This window comes from Acomys minous (genome assembly GCF_964271855.1).
Source record: "Acomys minous genome assembly, chromosome: 9".
Taxonomy (NCBI): domain Eukaryota; kingdom Metazoa; phylum Chordata; class Mammalia; order Rodentia; family Muridae; genus Acomys; species Acomys minous.
The window spans coordinates 19,398,072-19,414,333 of record NC_140490.1 but is presented as its reverse complement, the minus strand read 5'-3'; the positions used below and the strand labels follow the sequence as shown (position 1 = coordinate 19,414,333).

The 16,262-nt window shown below is 47.7% G+C and overlaps 1 protein-coding gene across 15 annotated transcripts in view; it reads right to left on the bottom strand.

Annotated features, from left to right (window-relative positions):
- CACNA1D (calcium voltage-gated channel subunit alpha1 D) overlaps nt 1-16,262 on the bottom strand; it is a 305,943-nt gene that overhangs the window by 127,051 nt on the left and 162,630 nt on the right. For 10 of the 15 annotated variants that reach the window (XM_084797098.1, XM_084797100.1, XM_084797103.1 and 7 more), the window contains exons 6-8: nt 12,795-12,947; nt 12,141-12,337; nt 5,118-5,221 (exon numbers count right to left, since the gene is read on the bottom strand). In XM_084797098.1, coding sequence (XP_084653224.1) covers nt 5,118-5,221; nt 12,141-12,337; nt 12,795-12,947 — 454 coding nt within the window. Of the gene's footprint in view, nt 1-5,117; nt 5,222-5,775; nt 5,880-12,140; nt 12,338-12,794; nt 12,948-16,262 lie in introns of all 15 variants that reach the window. The other 5 variants (XM_084797091.1, XM_084797101.1, XM_084797097.1 and 2 more) reach the window with 1 other exon arrangement.

The following is a 16,262-nucleotide window of genomic DNA, read 5'->3' as shown; positions in this document are numbered from 1 at the left end:
GCCAGACATTTTGTCCCAACAAACAGAAAAGTTGCCGACCCAGGCTTCTATTAGAAAACTCGGTAAGTGACTTTAACAGAAGTCTGTGGCTCAGTAGATTTGAGGCTTACCAGAATACACAGACACATACACACAAAGTTAATTTAGAGCCGACTGGTTCTGAAGTTGCAGACACACGGGCTCAGTTTACATTCAGTTTTATGTCCTAAAAGCGGGCTTATGAAGAACAGCTATTGCCTGACAATATACAGAGCCTGCTTCAGAAGATCTACTTCAAATATTTTTTTTGTAAGATGTTAGCAAAAGCCTTGAATTCCCAGACCAATGACAAATGGCTTTAGCCTATTATTTCAAGCAGGCCCAGGAGGGAGTTTGTGTAGTATTATATTTTAGACACGATTGGCTTACTCCATTTACACATTTATATAATAAAACATTTAAATGTATTGTGTAGCTTTGATTTCTCACTAATACAAACCTATCTTGCCCAATTGCTGGTAACTGACTTAGAAAGGCCAGTTCGCCTTGTTCCAGATCACTTGGCTACTCTTCCTAGAACCTTTCTGACAGTTGCCCCAAGGGGTCTACATTCTGCAGTGCTCTGACGGCTCCCTCCCTCCCGTACGAGGAAAGTCCTCTCAGAGGGAAGGATTTGACCCAAATCACACAAATGGTAAAAGGCAGCGTAGATTCTGACTGTAGTTATTTAAGCCACCATGCTGCCACTGCCACTGATGCAAAGGAGAAGACAGTCCTTACTATGTATAATGCAAATAACAGTGACTTCAGTCTGCACGCAAAATACTTCACAACTGACGAAAAACCCCTATGCCCTATGGTCATCTCTGGTGCCATGAAGTATAGTGCACGTGTGTATAATCAATGCTCTCTTAAGTCGCTTCCTGGAAAACGCAAGAATTTCTCCTCTTGAAAATTCCCTCAGAGACCCCATGACTATCCGCACCTCACCAGGGATGGGCATGGGGAAGGGGGGCTCTGTGGACTGAAGATAGGACGTGTGTGATGAGTAAGAGCCTGGGAATGTCCCCCATGCGGTTCTACAGTCATCAGCAGATCTCAAGCCACGCTGTGAAGTAGCGAGCAGGACAGGGTTATTTCTGTATTAAGGGAGAGGAGACTAAAGATCAGAGTGACTGAGACCCACTGTGACCATGGAATACTGGCAGGGCCCAAGTCTGGGTTTCCTTAGGACTTCAGGAGCCGAGACCACTAGACCACTGAGACCTGACACCACAGAGGCATGGCAGATGGCAGCGGGGGGTCCTGAAGTAGAGACGCAGGCTGCCATCAACGAGCACCACTGTCCCTGTGGTAATGCAGGCTCTCCTATGTGCTGATGCAAACCTTGAAAGGGCCAGGACTTCAAGGAACAGTCTTAGAACTGAGCAGTCATCACGTTTCTAAAACACTGGAGTGGGAAGATCCACAGACACACACTGACTCCCCAAACCGCAGACCCATTATCGGATCACTCCGTCAAGGACAACCAAATGTTAAGCTGCAATACTAGCTAATGACATTCCAGCTCTTCCCACGGAGCACCGTGAGCAGAGATGGTGTCATCTGCACCCAGGCTCACAGGCCATGCAATTCATGAGCTTCCGTCTCACCTTGAGGAAGAAACAAACTGAAACAGAGAGCATTTTCAGAAGCTCAGCCTACATATGCCTGAAAAGGTGCAAGGCCCGAATCAACTGTGAAGATTAAGCCTCAAAAGGATGTCACGGTCAGATGCAAAGGAAGGAGCCAGGAAAGCAGAAGCCAATGTTTAAAAAGGGTTAATATTCTAGACACTGTGGTACACGCTTATCGCCCCAGCACTCTGGAGGACAAAAGGAGGATGGCCACTCATCTGAGCTAAGGCTGGATTGAACAGTGAGATGCTGTCACACCACACACACACACACACACACACACACACACACACACACACACACACACACACACACAGTTTTTAAAAAGAAAGGAAAAGGGTCTGGTTCCAGACACATAAGCTGCCAACATCTAGTGAGTCCTCCTTAGGAGGCAATAATGCATGGAGTCTGACTGAAGTCTCCATGATGGGGCTCTTGGAACTCAGGTGGTTTTAAGACTATACCTGTTAAGTCTCAAAGCCCTGTAAGGGCTATGTCACAGAAATGCCTTCTGACATTTTGTGCCATTCCAGCTTTATAACACCTCTAACATTGCCTAAAAAAAGGAAATTGTGAAGATTCTTAAGATTAAACTAATTTTTTGTTTGTTTTTGTTGTTTGAGGCAGGGTTTCTCTGTGTAGCCTTGGCTGTCCTGGACTCACTCTGTAGACCAGGCTGGCCTTGAATGCACAGAGATCGGCCTGCCTCTGCCTCCCGAGTGCTGGGATTAAAGGTGTGCGCCACCACACCTGGCTAACTAACAGTTTTTAATTTTGCTTTAACAATATCAACAAAAATGCAAACAGAAAAGCAAGAAAGGCACGGGCGGGCAGAGAAGTGCAGGGAACCCTGGGAGGTAGTGGAGGCCAACGGGCCCAGGCAGTTCCCCTGAGAGCCCGCATCACCCAGCTTGGCACTTGCTATGCAGCTTGGGCTGCAGTCTATGCCTTAGACACCTTGGCACTCTTCACCTCTGGCCCAGAGCCAGGTCCTGATCAGGAACTGGGAGAATGCTGGCCAAAGAGCTTTGCAGATCCACCTCTGACTCTGTCCAGAGCCTGCCTCAGCAGTTCTTACCAAAGTGGCTTGGGGGGTGGGACGGGAGGAAAGGCAGTGCACACCCTCTAGGAGTCTGGGCACAGCATGAGCTGACAGCTAACATCACCGGGAAGCCACTGGCTTGCCTGTTAACATTCAAATATCATTTGTTTCTCCTTCATGGTTTTCTTTTGACATAAAAGTAATGCCTTTTGAAAACTTGTTACTGTCTCTCAAGATGTACTTCAGTAAACTGTTTGGTTAGGGTGAGTGCTTTTTTGACCCTCTGGTTTGGGATTCCTCTACGAGGCTGCGTGTTGAGCCCTTGCCTCTTATCTTCTGCTTTTGGTGTTTTTAAACACCTCTTGGTTTGGCTGCTGGGGCAACAGTTCCTGCCCAGGGAGGGGGAGCTGAAGATAAGGCATGTCACTGGCACTGTTAAAATTAGTGGTTTCCATGGCCTCCGTCAGTTTAGCTGGGTTAAGGAGACATGGGGCGCCAAGGAACTCACAACACAGTTGCGGCTGCTGGCCTTGTATGGGTAGTTCCTGTGGCAAAGTTTCTCCAGCTACAACTGCCACGCTTACCATCCTAACCCCAACTTCAGGCCACAGAGGCTCAAAAGGAGGAAGGTCTTTGTAGCAGGGCACGAAGGCTCGTGCCTTTAATCCCAGCACTCAGGAGAACCAGTGTGAGTTCCAGGCCAGCCCGGGCTACAGAGTTAAGATCTCGTTTCAAAAATAAAAGAAAGGGAAAACGAAAATGAACTATAAAGTTGAGGAGGAAGGCCTTTTAAAGTTTACAATCTATAGTAGAGAGCTCAGGGGGCGCTGTCTCCTCAGTTCTGTCTCTGCCCCACGGGGTAGGGTGGGGGGGATGCTCCATGGGGTGGGGTGAGGGGATGCTCCGGGGTCACCTGCAGATGAGAACTGGCCACATTCAATTCATGCCAAGGCAGGTTTGGAGGAGACTGAAGAGAGGAGTCAAGGTGAGTAACTGGACTCTGCAAAAGGCAGCATCTCCAAAAACCGAGATAAAGCTCACTTTACTAACTCAGCTACATGAAGACATCATGTCCCTGAGATACAGCCTCTGAAAGAGCAAGATAAAGTGAGTGAGCAGATAAACTCTGGAGCCAGTCCATCAGTGTGATTTCCTGAGAACGTCTGGGCCAGAGGGAGGGGGCGTGGCCTGCTCCTGGCCTGCTCAGGGCAACGGCTGTGAGTAGGAACTGATGGTTGTGTGTACTTGCTGTTGTTTTTGTTTCGAGTTCAAGGTTGGCTATTTTATTATTTCTTAAATTTTCAAATTGTACAGACTGTAAACATTACCGGTCTACTTCTTAAGACAACGCATTTTTTAGTAACCTTGTTTAAAACTGAATACAATTCTTAAGTAAATATTTTGTCCTAACTATACGGCAACACCACAAATATAATTAAATAAGGCTGATGATGAGACACCCATTGTGTTTTTCATGGCAAAATCAAACTCTTACTTATGGAACTGCTTTTGGGAGAGCCCCCATCCCACTTTGATGGGGGAACTCTGCTTTCTGGGGTGCCTCAGAGATTCTGAGATTCACAGCTGCCCACGGGGATTCTGGAATGGCGTCTCCCACCACAGTAGGGCACAGCCCCTCAGCCCAAGGCCCTGCCCAGGCCCATAGCACCTGAGCCTGACAGAGGGAGGGAAAGTCCAGAGATAGGCATCAAACAAAATGAATTTTTAAAAATGATGACCAAATGCTGAGGACGGTAAGGCAGTGGGGAGCATGTGTGTAAAAGCTGAGTAGCATTCTGTACTAAAATGAACACCCTGAGTCAGAAGCATAGCTCACACGGCAATGGCAGCAACAAGTCAAGCTAACAGAGGGTCCTGACCTCAGGAATTCGGCCTTTGAAACTACTGATTATTTATGTACTTTTTGTTTTTTTTTAATTTATTTATGCATTCATTTTATATCCCAATAGTAGCCCCCTCCCACCTCTCCTCTCGATCCCTCCCTCCCTTCCTCTTCCCCATAATCTAGGCTTTACTACAAAATCTGAAACACCACTATTTACAATGGACTGAGAGTGACTCGAGAGGGTCAGGTCATGTACTAATGGATTAAACCCACAAGAGATCAAAATCTCTCCCTGGGGGAGACCAAGGCTAGGAAGCCTTTTACTTGCTTGTGATTCCCCTCTAAGGGAAAACATTTTCATCAAGTTAACAGTGCTTGGCAAGCATCAGAAACACAGAATCTCACAGACAGATGCAGGCAGAGAGAACCACAATTCAATCCAAAAGCAACGCACAGAGGGCACATCGGAGTCCAAAGGCATGCAGAGAAGCCACCGGGGAGCAGCTGGAGGACACACAGGGCTGCCTCCCACGTGGCAGCAGAAAAAATGTGCAACACAGATCCAACTGCTTACCCACTAAGGACACCAAGAACCAGGTTAAGGACGAAAAATGAGCCCAGGATGATCAGACTAACAAAATATACCCAGGGCCATTCCCATCCTATTGCATCATTTACCTGTAAAATGTAAGGAAATCAGTTATCAGTTATCCACTTAGTAAAGAGCAGAGCCCTGGGTGCAGCTGCAGGACCACCTGGGGCTTTGGCTGGAGGTTAGCATGCTAAGGACAGAGCTCGGCTGAGTGTGGACCCTTACACAGTTTCCCTCAGGGCAGAGCAAACCCCAATACAGACATCTTCAGCAAGGGACTCTCCAAAGTCAGCCCCGACCACTCATTTAGCTATAGTTTTGTGCCAATTAATGAGCATTGTATCTGGCTCCAAACCAAGAAAGCAATTATAAATGTATCTCATTTTTAGGACAGACAAAAGGCCAACCAAGGGAAATTATTTAAATCCCAGGCAACAATACTGATTAATTAATTCCTGGTCAATAATCTCTCCAAGGCTTTCTTTCATGATAGCTGGTGAGGTTCCCGGAAACAGCTTCGTTTGGGAAGCCTGGGCAGAAGGGAGTGGTGCCCACCCACTGGCTCCTTCTAGCAAAGCCTGTGTGGTCTTGGCAACTGTCCCCAGGTCTCCGCTTTCAAGAGGAAAGAGATGTAGCTTACCCGCTCAATACACCGAGTACAAGATTTAGTACGAAAAATGACCCAAAGATGACGAGACTGACAAAATACACCCAGGGCAATTCAAAGCCCATAGCATCATTCATCTGTAAGAAATAAGACGGGCTCACAGGAGCAGGTTAATAGAGCCTTATAAGGAGAGAGGATCAGGTTAGAGAGACATTCTATACATTGAACTAAACATTTATTGAGACTGAGACAACAGCAGCCAGCAGACACCCATTACATATTCCCAACACACACGCACACAGGCACACAAGCACGCCTGGCCACACAAACGAAGACCAATGGAAGCCTCAGGCCAAGGAGCAGATCCTGGTCCCATGTGGGGGGAATGAGACTTGGCTCCCTGATGAGCAGTTTCCAGGAGAAGTCTCAGGACAGGAGCGAGCCAATGCTGACCAGCATCCTAGATGCTGCTCTGCCCCAGAGGTCAGGCCTAACTGCTTTTGAAATTTGGTGGAAAAGTCTTAATAGTAGAATCAAACCTGTACCATTTGGCTCTTTAAACCCTTACAAGAACAAAAACTAGCTTGGCATGGTGGTGCACGCCTTTGATCCAGCACCAGGAAGTCAGATGGATCTATCCGCTGCCTATCCGGAGATGGTCACCCTATCCATTTACCCAAGGAAGTCTGGCCCATCTTGGATTTGGATTATCTGCAGCCAGCGAACTAGAGCAATACAGAGTGAATGAATGAATACTTAGCATCACTGCGAATACATGGAAACAAGAAAATGTTCCCGAGGTCAGAAGCTGACACGTGTTCAGAGATGCTTTGGGAGCTGATTTTTGTCCTCAGCTGTACCGACTAAAAGAAACAGGCTTTAACTGAGATCTGCTCCACCCCAGCTCTGTGGTGTGACAGGTGTTTAAAAAGGCAGGACTGAGCCAGCGGGACACCCGACTCCACTTGGAGCTCAACTGCTCGCTCAGGCAAAGCCTCCTCGTCAAGCGTCCCAGGCAGGGTCTGGAGTGAGCAGCCCGAACCCACGTTCTTTTATGGATCACAGCTGACTGGAACTTTCCAGCAGCACAGGTCAGCATTCAGTGGGACGAACTGAACACTGAACGCTTCCTCCCTGAGGAAGGAGATGTGAAGGGCCAATCAGGGAACAGAATCGATGGCTCCAGGCCCTACTCTGTAGGAGCAGCCTGAATGCGCAGCCACTCTATAATCTGGGCAGGCCCACTGCTCTCCTCTGGCAGGTGCAAACCCTTAGGGGTTTAAGCCCTGTGCCTTTTTGCACATTATCTGATTCCAGCTTTTAGCTTTACAGAAAGAGTCTGATGCATTTTACAATGTTTGCCTCATGTAGAAGCCAAACAGGAAAAGGGGCCATTAAAAAAAATTACCTAACATCTGTTGGGGAAGTCTAGGGAGAGCGCATTAACCCCCCTATGAAACACCTGTTTGGCCACATGAACGCTGATGTGCTTAATAGAACCCTATCCATCTTCACATCAGCAATTAGAGGGATGAATGAGCTAGGGCCATGGCTTCAATTGTTGATCTAATTAAGTTGGATAAACTAATTTCAGCAGGAAGGCAGAGGGTAATTCTTCCAAAGCAACTAGACTGCCAAACTTATTTAAAAACACCCATGTAGGGAAGAAACAAGCCACCTGGTGCGGTGGCCAGAGCTTCGGCCTTGAATCAACACTTGTGACAGAAATGTCTGGCCTCTGTGGGAGCTGGGTGCGTATGTGGCAGGGGAGAGAGCGCCCTAGCACATGGCACCTTGCTCTTGAGATGGGCAAAGTCTGCTGACCAGGCCATCTGCCTCAACTGCCCTCCTCAGGCCTCAGCAGTGTCTCTGGTAGGGCTCTGGTAACAGCTGTCGGCCCTGCTGAGGAGGGAACATCTTATTTGAACTTCTTGGGGGTGGGTGCTCTGTGGACTTGCATCTTCTCAAATTGTTGTCACACACAGAAGAATGGCTGAAGAGGGCTGAGGGAAGGGGAGAGGTAAACAGAGCCGAGCCGGCTGGAGCATCTCTTCTCGTGGCCAGAAGAGATGAAACTTAAGCTCTCAGGGCCAGTCTTTCTCCCCTCACACCTGCCGCAGAGCAGAGCTTGTCATACACGTAGGGGAAAAAAAATCACAATTGCTGGGCTGGTCCCCCACATGCCCATATCTGCCCAGGGCTTTGTCTGCGTGTTCTTCATCAACAACAGAGGTACCAGCACGAGGCAAGGCACTTCAATTTAGATTAATTTTAAAAAGTATTTATGTTAGCCACAGAAGAGAGGGCCACCTGACACCCAAGACAATTTTCTATGTCGCCTCAGTTTTCTCTTACTTTAAAGGCTTAAGTGCCCATGTATGCCTCAAGTTAAAGGAAAGCTTAAGGCTTCTTGGGTTCTGTAACTTTCGGAAACTGCTGGAATGCCTTAGGCTTTGGGAAAGGAGAGCCCTTGGCTGCTGGGACACAGAAGAGTTTCCCAGGTACTTTGACTGAGAGGAGCTGTCAGGTGATCTCAAGCATTTCCAACAAGGTCCCTCAGGAGGCGCCTCCACAGCCCTGTGTACCACTGAAGAAACAGCGTGGTGCCAACACAGGAGGCCATAGGGGACTCAGACAGACAGCACCCTTCTAAAAGGTGCTGTTCGTTTCCTACATTTGAAACATTTCCTCTGAAGGAAACAAACAAAATCCTCTAAGTTGAAGGAAAAAGATCACGTCATCTAATTGTGCATCTTGTAGCCAAGGACACGAAAGCCCAGAGGGACCCAGGAACCTGCCTTTCTAGCTCTTTTTCTGAAGTGCAGGACAGTCTCCATGGACAAGACATCTGCGTGAGCCAAACAGTGCTTTAAAGTTGTTTGTGGAGCTCACTTCATGAAAAACTGCAATACGTTCCCCCCTCCCACCACACACACACACAGCAGTTTGTGATCCTGACTCCCCACAGCTGCAAATAGCTCCGTCCAGGTGTGCCTCTGTGCACAAGCCTTTCCAGGACCCTGCCAGACATTTGCCAGACACTCTTGAGAATTACGGCCTAAGTGCACTGGAGAACTCTGGCTAAATATAAACTTGTCTAGATGCGAAGATTTTGTCCACCATACACAAAAACCTAAACATTGAGAAATGTGTTTGCAATTGATATTTAAAACTGAATCTCCTTTATCTCTCAAGAGAACGGATAAAAATACTCCAGCATGGCCCCGTCTTCTGCAGCTGAGGCAATGGGCTCGGGCCATGGAAGAGTGGCACTGGCTGTAGACTCGGTCCGTGGAAGAGTGGCACCGGCCGTGTGTGTGGCACCGGCCGTGTGTGTTTGTTGAGCACCTGCTCTAGCCCAGGCTCTGCACTGGGCAAAGATGTCCTGTCCTAGAACAGGGGCTTCCAGCTGACTTTGGCCCATAAAATACTGGGAAAGCTTAGATCGTTGGCTCCTTCCTAGCTCTATGATGAGCTAATAAATGCAATCAACAGTGATTAAAAACAATCCCAATGAGTTTCAGACAGTAAGGTCTTAGAGAACACTCTGGAAGACATTACTCAGCTGCCCCTAGTGTTGTAAAAGGACCCATAATCCACTGTCAAGTGGAAGAGCCGTAGGGAACGTGGGCTGGGTTCTAGTCTAGGCCAGCGATCCCTCAACTACCTGAAGGCCAGATCTACTTCTCCTTTATATGACTTTCAAAAGCTACAAATGGGCTTCATGTTTCTAAGTGGTTGTGGGGTAGGGAAGGACACTTTATGATGTATAAAAGTCATAGGAAATTCAGATTTCAGGTCCCATAACGGAAGCCTAGCCAAGACAGAGCCATATCCATTCAGTTATGCTTATTTCGTGGCTGGCTCCATGCTCAATGGCGGAGTTGGTGGCTGGACAGGCGACCACATGCCTGCAAGGCCAAACGTGTTTGCTCTTAAGCTCTTTATTAAGTAATTCACAGATTCCTGCCCTTAATCAAGAACTACAAACACTTGCTGCAGGACCCTGAGAATGCTTTACATACTGTTGTCTCCATCTTCAAGATCGCAGACCTTCTAGGAAGGGACAGACTAGAGCAATGTTGAGGAACTACATGTGCTCCTCCATCATGATAAGGTGTTATGTAATTGATAGAGGATGAAATTAAGTTGTTAAATTATTAGCCATGTTATTGCCATGGCAACAATAAAAAATTTCATCATCACAGGTGATACTGAAAAGTTCTCAAAAAAGCACATGAAATTTTCTCCTATCCGGTCACACAGTCCTGAAATTTTCTCTGCACGACAACAGGACAATTGCTGCCAGAGAACCAATGTGCAAAGATGTAAGATAAACTATAAAATTGTCTATTAGTCAAGGCATGTTGGACCAGCATCTGGCAATGTACCATGACAATAGAGAGAAGACAAATCTGAGAAAGTCACAGACTTTTACTTAAAAAAAAAAGAAAGAAAGGAAGGAAGAAAAAGGAAAAGGAAAAGACTTCCCTACTGTGTGGGGGAGGGAAAACCAGAGTTTGGGCTCCTGTTGCTGATGCGCTTTGTTTATCAGCCATGTTGCGGGAAGTTTGGAACTGAGCTTAGCACTGCTCAGGAGCTGCCATGTTGGTGACACAAGTGAAAACCAACACTGTCCCAACCTGGGAGCACCATGTCTGATGATGCCTGCCCTTCCTCTCCATGAGAAGGTATTGCTGTGGCTATAATCAACATTTGTGTCTACAGATGTGCACACACACACACACACACACACACACACACACACACACACACACCACGCTCCTACAACAATCAGAGAGAGGGATGAAGGACAAACAAGCTACAATGAGTTGGTGATACTCATTCTTCACTTAACAGAACACACAGCCGATCCTCAGCATCTACAGGGACCACCCACAGCCAAAGCTGCTCAAGGGCCTCAGATAAAATGGCACAGATTTGCATATGGCCTATCTCCACATACCTCTATGTGCTTCTATCATCTCTGAACTACTTTTAATTCCTAAAAGCATTAAATAATCATTATACTATATTGTTTAGGGAATGGTTACAAAACAAGTCTGAACATATTCAGTGCAGATGCCCCCCCCCCTGAATTACTTTCAATCTGCATTTGGTTCAGTCAAATGTGGACTAAACCTATGGATGCAGGGTCTGTAGATACGGAGGGCCGGCTGGACATGAACAACCTACAGTCTCACATGCATAGTGTTTACCAGCGAAGGGAAGCAAGACCTATGGCTAAGCATTCTCTGAAGGTAGAGAGTGAGAGAAAACCCTGTCATCTTTAGGATTTAAAAACTATCAGAAGCCGCTTCTCCATTTCTAAGCCTTTTACCTAGAAGCTGCCTAGTCAAGAAGTACTGCTAATTTCCTCTAAACCAGGGGTTCTCACCCGTGTCAGTGCTGTGACTCCTGAATACAGGCCCTCATGCTATGGTGACCCCCAACCATAAAATTATCTTCGTTGCTACTTCATAACTGTAATTTTGCTACCATTATGTATCTCAATGTAAATATCCTAGATACAAAGCCTGTGAGAGGGTCGTTCAACCCCTAAAGGGGTCACGACCCACAGGTTGGGAGCTGCTGCTCTAAAACAATTCCCTACTAGAATACTAGTTTGACCTATTTAAATTTGGGCTCAAAGTCTATAGGCTAGCTGTATACTCCTCTACCATGGGGTAAAAATGATTTCTAAGTTTCTGTGAGCTTTAAAAATTCTACCTATAAGCAAAGCCACTGGGGGGAAATGGCTGCTGTACTTTATTTACGGCAAACCCTTCTGGCTCTGCCAGGAATGAGAGGAATCAGAGCCTAGTCACCAAGAGGTCATCCACCTGTCAGAGGGTCAACCAGCCCTGGCACTTTCTATCTTCTGTCATCTCTGCCAGAGCTCTTTGGCTCAAAAGCAAGGGGAGTGGAGGCAGAGCGTGCCCTGGCTTAGCTGACAATGATGCTGGGGAAAGAGAGGGAAGGAGAATAGAAGGTAAACTGATGACAAGCTGTTGTTTCATAAAGCTATGGGGCACACAAAACGGGCCCTGTCTGTGTTCCCCACCTCCCCTTTAGGCTTTATGTATAGACTGTGGGAATCAGGGGCTTCCTCTCTGAGTTTAATCAGGACAGCCCTGGCCCCTCAAGTTCTCAGAAGGGATTAGTGGGCAGGAGCAGCTTCAGTCAGGAGCAAGCCCTGGAGAGGCCGAGGACTAAAAGGCCAGGCGCTAAGGCCAGGCAGCCGCCTTTCAGGGCTGGCTTCCCCTACAGCAGGTGGGGGGGGGGGGCTCACCAAAGGAAGACAGGGTCTAGGTCTGCTTCCCTTCCCAAAGAGCTGACCACCGGGGCACCGTTCACTAAGGGAACAGCGCGCTGTTACCTCCCCTTGAGCTGCTTACCCAGTAGAGCACATCTGTCCAGCCCTCCATGGTGATGCACTGGAACACAGTGAGCATGGCAAAGGCAAAGTTATCAAAGTTAGTGATGCCTCCATTGGGGCCAACCCAGCCACTCCTACATTCCGTGCCATTGGCGGTACACTGGCGTCCATTCCCTGAGAACGCACATGGTGCTGGGTCCTCTTCAGCTACTATATCTACAGAGAGAGGAAGCAGAGACACCGCTTAGAAGAGAAACATGACAACACCCAATGCCGCCACCCTTGCCACCTCGGAGTTTCAGCTGCCCCCTGAGGTCGGCTTGGAATAGCTCCTCACCAGCAGAAGTCAGTTTCTTCGGGTCACCCACCACCCATGGCCCTGCACACACGTTCACACTGCCTCTCCTAGGCCGCCAGACAATGGTATAACCTGCTTGCCTGGTGAAGGCCCGACACCCCTCGCCTACCGCCTCCACCCCACCCTCCTGCCCCGTCGAATCGGCTAGGGTCCGTTCCACAGTAGATCGGGATGGAGAAAGCAGAATAGTCTCACTTATCCTCAACATAACTCACACAGAAATAGGGAACAGATGGGAAGAAAGGCTCGGGAGCTCAGCACCTCCCCAAACCAAAACGTTCTCATGTTAGGTTAATAATTACTGTCACAACTCACCTGAGTCAGCAAAAAAACATGTTTTGTGCATTTTTCCAATAAAAAGTTCCAATCCTATAATAGCATAGATGATAATTACAAATAATACCAAAAGGGCTATGTGAAGGAGGGGGACCATGGCTTTTATAATGGAGTTCAGAACAACTTGTAAACCTAGGAGAGAGAAAAATTCATTTGTGAGTTAGGAAGACACTTCAAATGAGCCATAAATATAATTCCTAATGATGCTTGCTCCGTTTATGACATACAGTAATAAAATTTAGAGATATTTCAAAGCTGTTAATTAATACTAAGCGTGGGTATGACATAAGCTAAAAAGAGATTCTTTAAAATCATTTACTCCAACTCCTTCATTAGACAGATGGACCAGAGACAGAGAGGGGTGGCCAGTATTGAAGTCATTTATTCACGTATGCACTAATATTTGTATCTATTTAATAAAATCACCTGAATATTTACTATATGCAAAATATGGAGATTAGTGCTTTGAGCAATATAAAGATGAATTATACAAAGCAGCACTCTCAAAGAGGTTATAGTCTAAAAGGAAATGTAAGAATTCAACATAAGTTAGTCTCAGGTAGTCTGTAAGCATTATATGAGCAACAGTGAACAGAAAAGTAAAGAGGAATAAAAGCCCTGTCTATGCATAGGGTGAGGACAGAGGACCTGCAGGAGCTTCCCGCTTGTCTGAGCCTGTAGACAGATTCCTACAGGAAGGCCTAGGCAAAGAACCCACACAGAAGTGAGGGTGCGCAGTGTCCATTGGAGTCGGGGGGGGGGGGGTGTCATCAGAGCGAGTCATAAAGGCCATCAGCAAAGAGAAAGCCAGGTTTTGATTTTGAGTCTGGAACCAGACCTGAGTCCATTAGCAAACTTTGCCTCAGAGAGAGCATGAGGACAGCAGTAAGCCTGAAAGGCAGAGACGCCACTCAAGGGAGGTGGGGCTCCAGGCAGGTTGGAAAGAGAAACACAGGGCCTGAGGTCAGTCAACCACAGGCTGGAATGAAGAGAATGTGCCTTCGCAGTGCTCCAGGGATGTCAGCCAGCGTCGGGGGCAGATCACAGCTGTCCTCCGTCACCCCCAAGAGAAAAGCTACCAAGAAGAGACATGATACCCTATGAGCATACACAGGGGGAGGAGGTCCTCCTCAGTCACAGTCATAAGGGAGGGGAGTAGGGTGAAAGAGGGAGGGAGGGAGAAATGGGAGGATACAAGGGATGGGATAACAATTGAGATGTGATATGAATAAATTAATAAAATGTTAACAAAAAAACGAATCCCTCCACGTGTTTCTAAAGGCAGTCCCTCTAGGATAGAGGGGGTGGGCAGGGACAGCAGAAGGCTGAGCGTAACTTTAGAAAGGTTGGGTTTGAATACTCGGCCCAACATGAGGGTGCAGGGGGCCTGCCGCTGAAACGTGTGCTTGAGAGATGAGAGACTCCAATACGACCCCAAGCTGTGGCTCAGGTCCAGACACCAAGGAAAAAGACACAGCGGCTGTGAGGGAACGGAAGGACAGACAGGTGGGAACCCAGAGCCTGCGCTTGAGCAGCGTCTTCCTGGCTCAGTGCTTACTACCTTGCACCACCCCACCACTCAGGGCCTCAGCTCCTAGAAGGGTTACTCAGCCATTCTCTCTCTTCTCCCTTCTTATTTTCTTAACATTTATTCAAGAAAGAACAGAAAACAAACACTGAGATACTAGAGTCAAATCAAAGCAGCAGCTGGAATGCTACCAAGACAAAGAAACGGAACCCCAGGGGCTACAGCAGTGCCCCCCACAAGCACTCCTGGGAGGAGGCGGAAGCAAAGAGGGGAACAAGAGCCACACCCAGCAAGGAAGCTGCCCCTCCCCAAAGCCTTCTTTGAGGCTAAAATTCTGGGGTCTATCTTTAAATGTTTAAACGGTTTCTTTTGAAAACAAGACCAAGAAGATGGTTTTTAACATTTTTGTCTATTGCAGGCAATGAACAGAGGAGAGAGCACTGACTCCCACATACATGGACAGAGTTTCTTGGCTACTATTTTGATATTTTCTATTTTTCTTTATTTTAAACATTGGAAGGGCCATTCCAAAGCACCTAAGAGTTAGCTCTTAAACTCCACTGCAGTGCGGCACTGGCCTCGTGGACATATTCACGTTTGTGTAACTGCTGCGTTTCAGACTGGCCAGACTCATGAGAGATACCCAGCTGCATCACAAACTAAGCAGATGTGCTCTCACTACGTTCACTCCTTGGGACATAGCCAACATGCTCACCACGAAGGCGTGGGAACGGTGCCGTGCCAGGCTGAGGAGACCTGGGCCCTGTGTGGCCACCCATTAGTTGTAAGAGCTCAGAAGTCATGAGCTCCTAATTGGCTTCACTGAGTTCCGCTAGGAGACAGTGAGAGCCGGCCAGAGGGTCTTCGGTGCTCTCTGGATTCTAGCTTTGCTCTTTCTTTTGTCTGAGACAGGGCCTCACTATATAATCCTGGCTGTCCTGAAACTTGCTCTGTAGAACACACCTCGAACTCAGAGATCCACCTGCCTCTGCCTCCCAAATGCTGAAATTAAGTATGTGCTCCATCGCATCTGGTGCTCTTTGTGTCACCCTGCTTCTAGGTTGCTTAGTAACCTCTGATGTCATCACCTGCTGGTACTAGGTGTGTGACAGGCGTGATTCAGCTGCACACCACATGTAAAGGACCGACCCGTCACTGTGCTCTCTCCCTACCGAGGTCTCTCTCCTCCTCTCTGTATCTGGGGTGCCCCTGCCCCCATCCCTCTATCCTGGGTCTCTCTCCCCCCTTCCTCTCTCTTCTCTCCTCTTTCCATCCTCTCCCTCCCTTCTCCCTCCCCCCTCCCTTCTCCCTCTCTCTCTTTCCTCTCTCTCCTCTCTCCCCTCTCCATCTTTTCCCTCCTCTCTCCTCGCTATTCTCTTCTCTCTCTCTCTCTCTCTCTCTCTCTCTCTCTCTCTCTCTCTCTCTCTCCTCTCTCTCTCCCCTTTCCTCCTCCTCCTCCGTTTCCACCCATCCACCCTCTCTCTCATGGCTCTCTTAACTCCCCTCCCCTTCCCTTCCCTTCCCCCAAATAAATCTCTTGATATCAGATCTGTTGTGTGGCATCCTCTATATTTACATATATTACAACACCTAGAGTCTGATAAACATTTACCAGATAATAGAATGTAGGTGGTGAAAAGGGTCCACAAATCACACATACAAAATATAATTTTAAATAATAATAAATTTTTCAGTTTTGTTTTTCAAGACAGGGTTCCACTATGCAGCCCTGGCTGTCCTGGTACTCACTGGACCTCTGTCTCCCAACTCAGGGCAAAGACACATGCCACCACCACCCTGCACTGGTGAGATAGTTTGATTCCTAGAACCCACATGGTAAAAGGAAAGAGCTGAGCCGGGCATGGCAGCGTACACCTGTAATCCCAGTACTCAGGAGGCAGAGGCAGGCTGATCTGATC